Genomic DNA, 7831 nt, shown 5'->3' with positions numbered 1-7831 from the left:
CAAACTATGGATCTTTGTTTTAATTTAGTTTTGTGTGCATTTTATAATTTATATATATACATCTATATTAAATGTTACAAATGTATATAACGTAACTTTACCTTTTATTTTCTCCTTTGTATCTATGGATTTATTTTTCATTGTTGTTTTTAAATTAGTAAGCAATTGGGGACTAACATTATGTTTCTTAGACCTGACAGTTACTTGGTATAGAAGATTTAAAGTTCCCGCTCTTTGGGAAGGGAGGGATTACTTGTAGCCACATAACGCCCCTGCAGTTATACTTTTTTTCTTTTGGTCTTTCATCTTTCCTCATTTTTTTTCTCTTTAGGTATTTACCTATAAACTCCTGAGTCCTGAGTGGACCTTTGCTATGTGCAGTGGCCTCCCTTTCTAGACTGTTCCTTTCAACCTTAGAGGGACTGGACTCTCTCTCCAAAAGAGCAATGTGGGGGAATCCCAATTTTATAACATTTGGTTTTCAAGATGCTCTTACATGTTGCTAGGCAGTGGCACTTGAGAGCCCATGCACACCGACCAGGAGATTTACAAATTGGTTTGAGTTGAGAAACCTCCTAAGGTTTCTTAGGGAGAGCATGGAAAAATGTTCTTACCCTTTTCCCTTTTTCATGAAACATGAAACCAGGTAGGCAGGGGAACAAATCACCACAGAAGTAAAGCAAGGAACAACAGAGACATATGTGCGGGCTGCTGCTGTCTTGGCAGGGAAGGCTGCTGAGGACCTCCTGCTCTCTTTGTCTCCCACAGGAGATGTAGTGGCTGAGGAGATCCCCCTTGGTGTTGCAGGGAACACCACCACATAGTGCTGAGGAGAGAGGTAAGTTGTTTCTGATCGTCCTTACATACTGGTAAGGAGAAAATGTTAAAGGCTAGGTCAATAGTTTGCATTTATACCAAGTGAATTATAACATTATTAGGGAATAAAAATGGGCACTATATAAGAATGAAAGGACAGGAGTGCCTGGGTGGCTCAGTTGGTTAAGTGTCTGCCTTCGGCTTAGGTCATGATCCCAGGGTCCTGGGGTCGAGTCCCACATCAGGTTCCCTCCTCAGCAGAGACCCTGCTTCTCCCCCTGCCCCTTACCCTCCTCGTGCTCTCTCTCTCTCTAATAAATAAATAAAAATAAAATCTTTAAAGAAAATATAAAATGACTACATTTGTATGCATCTGGCTATAGTGCCTCAAAGTGAGACAGAATTTAAAAAAACAATCCGACTACCCACAGTGATAGTAACACATTTAACATACCTCTCTCAATAAAGGGCAAATGAGGAGAGAAGGTCTGTAATGATACAAATTTCAAAAACACAAAAGATTCATCTGTCAGACACACTGATTATACAAATAATTACAGAATAGGCATTGTTTTCAACCACACTTAAAGGATTCATAAAACTTGACCACATATGAGATGTTATCAGCTAACTGAAATCCCTTGTAACAGAAGCTTCCCTCCAGATGGTTTACATCAGTTAGGAGTTTATTTTTCTTGGGTTAGATGAAGCCCAGAAATAAGCAACCGAAGGTTGATACAACCAAATAATACTGTATATCCCTGTTGTATAATCAGTAGCCTCTGACTATCATCCTCTTGGTCTATTTTCTAGGAAAGAAAAAGAGATGAAACACAGGGCAAATGGTGAAGATGCCAGCTGAGATTCCCCCCTTGCCATGGGCTTTTTTAGAACCCACAAGCAGTGACCTCTGCCTATGTCTCACTGGCCAGAACCAGGAGCTCATGGGCACTCATGGCGGCAAAGAAAGTTGAGAGAGTTCCTTAAAAAATTGTCCACACTACCAACTTGAATACAATTATAGTTCTGTTACTTTAGGAAAGGGAGGGAGGATTGGATCCGGGGATACTTGTCGCATCTGACACCTTGGGCCACACAGCAAGTCTCCAACAACTTTCTGTTTGAATAATGTCATACAGAATCTGTATATAATCCAATTAAATTAGAAATCTATAAAAGATAACTAAAATATGCACAGTCTGCACATTATAAAATACATTTCTAAATAACCTATAGGTCCAAGACACCTTGATGAGGATTGGACATTTAGTACTAAATCATGATGAAAACATTATTTATCAAAACTTTTGTGATGTAGGTTAAGGGGAATTTAGAGTGCCATATAACCTTTAATACTCATCAGTTGACAAGCTGTCACACTTTCAGGATGAGACACTCACTGATAAAGACAATCACAGGAGGATAACATTCGTAAGATTGGTCCCAGTATAGCGTAAGTCAAGAATTGTGCCTGGGCTTTCTGCATGGGTCACAACAGGGCTGCTCTCCAGTGTGAGTTCTAAAGTGAGGAATGAGGTGTAAAGGCCCAATAAAGGCTTTCTTATAGTCATTTCACTCATACTTTCTGCCCTGTATGTATTCGCTTGTGCATTATAAGGTTAGTGCTGGTGCTGAATGCCTTTCCACACTGAACGCATTGATAGGGCTTCTCTCCCGTGTGAGTTCTCACGTGTACCCTGAGGCACGAGGAATTCCTAAAGGCCTTCCCACATTCTTTACACTCATAGGTTTTCTCTCCAGTATGAGTTCTCTTGTGCACAATGAGGTAAGAGCCTGTGCTGAAGGATTTTCCACACTGACTACACTCGTAAGGTTTCTCTCCAGTGTGAGACCGTGTGTGTTTCTTCAGGGATGACTGATCGATGAAGGCTTTCCCACAATCACTGCATTCATAGGGCTTCTCTCCAGTGTGGGTTCTCATATGCTTCTGAAGGGATGAAGGAACAGTGAAAGCCTTGCCACATTCCTTACAGTCGTAGGGTTTCTCTCCAGTGTGAGTCCTTTTGTGCACATTAAGATGAGAGCTCTGGCTGAAGGATTTTCCACAGTGATTACACTCATAAGGTTTCTCTCCAGTGTGAGATCTCACGTGCTTTTTAAGGGAAGACTGAAAAATGAAGGCTTTCCCACAGTCACTACATTCATAAGGCTTCTCTCCAGCATGAGGTCTCGCACATTTCTGAAGGGACAAGGAGCTGGCGAACGCTTTCCCGTGCTCCTTACATTCTGAGCTTTCCTCCATGGTACATGTTGTTTTGTGGACACCAAGGGAGGCTCTTTCTCCATGATCACAGCATTCACAGAGTTCCTCTCCAGTAGGTATTTGCACATGTACTGAAAAGGAAGGGTGTAAGCTGAAGGACATAAGACATTGATTACACGCATGAGATTTCTCTCCTTTGAGAGTCCTTAAGTGTCTCCTAAGGGATGCCTCTTGATTGAAAGTTTTGCCACAATCATTAAACTCACGAGTTTTCTCTCCACTGTGAGTACTTACATGACTGCTAAGAGTTGAGGTATGGCCAAGGTGTTTCCCATATTCTTTATATTTGTAGCATTTCTCTCCCTCACAATATCTTGTATGTGTAAAATGATAGTTCTTTCTAAAGAATTTTCCACAATGATCAAATTCCAAGGGTTTCTTGCCGGGTTGAGTTGGTGCCTGCAGAACAAGGAGTAAGCGGTGACTAAAGACTTTCTCACTTTCTTTACACTCATGGGAATTCTTTTCTGTGTGGATTCTGCCATACATAGGAAGTATGTGATTATGACTGACATTTTTACTATTTTCAGTGCATGTATGTGATTTTTTTTCCCCTATTAGTTCCTTACAAGTTGAATCAACTGAATGCTCTAACCCAGGACTCCATCATTCCTAACAAAAGGAATCCTAAATACAAAGTTTTGCCAATAATGAGTGAGGAATGAATTAACTATGTATTAAACACTTAACACTGGAATCACATTTACATAAATGTTTACTTTTTGGTGTTCTCTGTGGGGCAGCAAGTGTTGAGCTTGGTTGAGAGATTTCTCTAATTTTATGAGATTCAGGAAGACTTTCCTGAGACAGCTTTCTGGTGAGTGAATGCCACCTGCCTCTCTGTCTTGCCTCATTTGGAAGCTGGTACTTTAACTCAATGGCATTCAAAGACTTCTCCTACTGTAAAAAAAATCAGAAATCATTCCTCGTGAATCTTACCATTTTTATGCCATTGCAAGTTTTTTCCCCAGGAACATTCTGCATAGGAATTCCCTCTTTTGATTTCAGTTGAATATCCCAGTCTGAAATTGAAAATTTTTATAACTATTGGGATAAAAAATAGGGTTAACAGAAAAAAGGAGGTGGGCACCCTATGGATTTGTTTTCAGTAACACTAAATATGGAAAGGAAATGTGAACAAGAAGATGTAGCCTGTGACCAGAGGAACAGTTCCAGGAACTTGGCTCTGGGAGAAGATGCCAATGATAGGAACAAGCAATGGAAATGGGAAGTATTTTACTTAGAAAGGATTCTGGAGGTTTGAGATAATAGGAGAGTGTATTATCTTGAAAGCAAAGTAGAGAAAATGGAACAAAAAGTATTCAAGGAAATGTCAAATTGAAAGAGGAATTAAAACAGCTTTTTCTCTGAGACCACACGAAAATGTGAATGAATGGCGAGATGGTGAAAGATGGAAAGTTCACATAATGGCCCAGTTCTGCCACACACTGACAGTCCCAAATGGACCATCCCTCGCCATGCCTGCTCTTTAATGACTCCTTTCTGCCTGGGGCTCACCTGTATAAGCACCTTGGAGAACTGCCCCCTCCTCTGTCCCCAGCACTTCCTGCTCCACCTCCATGATCAGACTGTGTTTGCAGAGAGGATACCCTGCTCGTGGAGAAAGACATGTGAGGTGAGGGAACTGTGAAGGAGACAAGAAATCTGTCCATGAAACTGATTCCGATACTTTGATATTAAGGGATTCTGAAGACAGGCAAATACAACTGCAGGAGTGACCAAAGAATCAAATCCGAGCTCTTTTACAAGATCCCCCAAACAGACACCTACGTATGCCCTATCCACAGGGAACTGACCCTCGAAATCCAAGCCCAAGAGCAGACACATACTGCAAATTACCTAAATCTTGTAATAATAATGAAATCAGTGCACTTTTACAGGAAGCCATGAGACTGCCCCACAAGGGCTGGGGCCATTCATTTTGTGTTTACCATGTATTGTCATTCTTTTCACATATCCTGGAACAGGATATGTGAGGAAGGACCATCTGCTGCATGAAGAAATGAGAAAATGAAGGAATGAGGCCAATCTTACCCACGGAGGCCAGGTTCCTGTAGTTCTCCAGCATCACATCTCTGTACAGGATTTTCTGAGCAGGGTCCAGCAGTGCCCACTCCTCCTGGGAGAAGTCCACCGCCACCTCCTCAAAGGTCACTGAATCCTGAAACGTCACACACACTGTGGCTCAGGCAAGGCCCATCTCTAACAATGTAGCAAAAGAATGGTGGGGGAGGCTGCCAGCACTGGGGAAGGAGACCAGCACACAGCAGGTTCACATGTGCTTCAGAGGCCTCCCATTACCTGCCCCAAGGCTCAGTTCTTGGAACTCTCTTCTTTCGCTCTGCCTAGACCATCTCATCCAGACTCATGCTTTTAGCAGCTTGTCTAATATATAGTTGACCTGATCTTTGCACCACTAGGACTCTTCCAGTCTTAGTCAAGATCAAGTATAGATTGACTGAACTGCTGGATGAGAAAAATACTTGGAAAATGAATGATTTTCCTAGTGAAAAATCTCTCTTGTCCTGCATAGCACCCAGGAGAATATGGAACTAATAGTCAACCTGGAGGAAGATCTGGGAAAAAAAAGAAATTAACAAATGTTGTAGTAATAGAAGCCTTTCCTAAGGCATTTTTGTCTCGTTCTAAGAGGCCCAGAGAACTGGGGAAGCTTGAGGCTAGTTCAGTTGAAGCTTTACGTCAGGGGCAAGAGATATGTCCTTTGGGAATAGCAATGTTTTTTGGAAACAGAATAATTTTCTCTATACCTGTGACCAAGTTGTCAGCAATCCTGCAGCCATTCTTCCTCTTGTATATCTCCCTCCTTACCAGACAGGGTTCTGAGCAAGCAGACCTAGAGAATAAAGAAGTCATGAGAGTCTAGGCTTAACAGATACTCAACACTTACAACCTAGAAGTTTCCTCATACTAGCTTCAGAGGGACCACACACACAAAGTACAGTTCCCTGTTAGGATTTTATCTCCCTATCCAAGAACTAGGAATCAGGAATACAGTATGCAATTATTTTTAAACTTTTTTTCCAGACTGAACTACTAAAAATGTCTACAGTCAACAGGCACTGAGGAGCAATGTGCCCCCCTAGTACCAACATGCCTCTAAATGTCATTTGCCCATGAAAGAAACCAGGGCTCATTTGAGAAACAGCTGAGTCCAGTATAGAACACAAAATGTTCAAGGTGAGTCTGGAACATCATATAGCAGAAAGCAAGAAACCCATTAAAGGCTAATGGGGTTGTGTCAAAAAGACACAGGAGAAAACTTAAAAAAAAGAGCTCCCCCTGGCTTAAGATGGAACAATTTAATAAATAATGACTGCAGTGTGTTGAAATCATCAAATCTAAAACAAAATCATGAGTTCATAACGATATTTAAAAAAAACCCTAATGGTCAGTACTGGAGGAGGCCAGGATATCAACTCATAATTCTGAAAGTTCTAAAATGAGAGAATCAAGCATATATCCCTCTCTCCTTTGTGAACAATATTTTATGATTGCTGAACTGTTGTGATGAGGCAAAGTTCTTCTTTACAGAAGAATCATACAAGCTTTATAAGAAGCTTCATTTATTATAAAGAAAATGCTAGTCAGAAAGTCACCATTTCGCAAGCACTAGTAAATTAATGGATCATGGCAACGACAATTAACAGCTACTAAATTATTAGGTGGAAAGTGAATGGGGATGTTTACTTTTAACTTTTAATTTTGAAAAAACTTTCACACTGAAAGAAAAGAAGAATGGTGTGAATACGATGAACTTCCACAGACTCTTCACCATTAAAATTTGCTTTCTCTCTCTACCCCTGTGTTCCCTCTCTGCTTCAGCAAGAATGTTGAGAAGAACCTATTCAAGAGGAAACAGAAGATGTCACGAACCTTTCCTCCTATATACTTCAGAGTGATGCAGGAACTTGGACATTCTCTAACGTAACCACAATGAGCAAAATCAGGACTGTTTAACATGGATTTAATATTACTCTGTAACATACACTGCATATGCAGAATTTCACTAACTGTCCAATAACGTCCTTTATAGCAATCACTTTGTAAATTTCTCATATGGGACCATGCCCTCAAACCATGGTTCTTTACTCTTCTTTGATCTTTGACCTGTCCTTCAGCCTTTCAACTTTCAAGATATGAAGAGTCCAGGTCAGATGTTTGACAGACTCCATCTCAGTTTTGGCTTGTCTGATGTTTTCTCATGATTAGATTCAGAAAGTTCATTTTTGGATGAAGGATTACACAGCTGATGCGTGTCCTTCTCAGTGAGCCACTTTAGGAGGCATATGATCCAGTCTGTCTCGTTACTGGTGATAACTTTAATCACGCGGTTAAGGTGGCATGCCACAGATTCTTCTATTAAGTAGTCGTTTTCTCCTTTTGTAATTAATAAGGACTCTTATTAACCAGGGGGCAAATGAAGACTGTATAAACAAGATGGAGAGCTTTATAAAGGAAGGATCAAGCTGACACTGGAACCAACTCATAAATTTTAACATCACAAAGTAGGTATCTGGATCGCATGGAAGTTCTGATATGATGTAAGAAATAGCACCAATTGTGAAGTACTTTTGCCAAAAAACCCTGACAAATCCTTTCACGTAATTAGCAATTTATAGAAGAGAAGGAAGAGGAGAAACTGAGGGACAAGTTAAAAGGACATCGTGAAGCTATAAACAGCCAAGCCCA

The 7831-nt window shown here is 40.7% G+C and overlaps 1 protein-coding gene across 2 annotated transcripts; it reads right to left on the bottom strand.

The window, feature by feature from the left end:
- Nucleotides 1–1247: 1247 nt before the first annotated feature.
- ZNF177 (zinc finger protein 177) lies at nt 1248–6590 on the bottom strand. Of its 2 annotated transcripts, XM_081810182.1 has the most exons (5): nt 5890–6590; nt 5156–5282; nt 4619–4711; nt 4040–4122; nt 1248–3499 (listed from the first exon to the last, which is right to left on the bottom strand). In XM_081810182.1, exons 1-5 carry the CDS (start codon nt 5920–5922, stop codon nt 2393–2395), a joined length of 1443 nt encoding a protein of 480 aa, XP_081666308.1. In that variant the 5' UTR covers nt 5923–6590; the 3' UTR covers nt 1248–2392. The 2 variants fall into 2 exon arrangements, with proteins under 2 accessions (XP_081666308.1, XP_081666309.1); XM_081810183.1 differs by lacking the exon at nt 4619–4711.
- Between the last annotated feature and the right edge of the window lie 1241 nt (nt 6591–7831).

Source organism: Leptonychotes weddellii, unplaced genomic scaffold (genome assembly GCF_054177405.1).
Source record: "Leptonychotes weddellii isolate Sample4059 unplaced genomic scaffold, ASM5417740v2 HiC_scaffold_1964, whole genome shotgun sequence".
Taxonomy (NCBI): Eukaryota; Metazoa; Chordata; class Mammalia; order Carnivora; family Phocidae; genus Leptonychotes; species Leptonychotes weddellii.
Note: the sequence above shows the minus strand (reverse complement) of the source record. Positions and strands in the feature narration are given on the sequence as shown.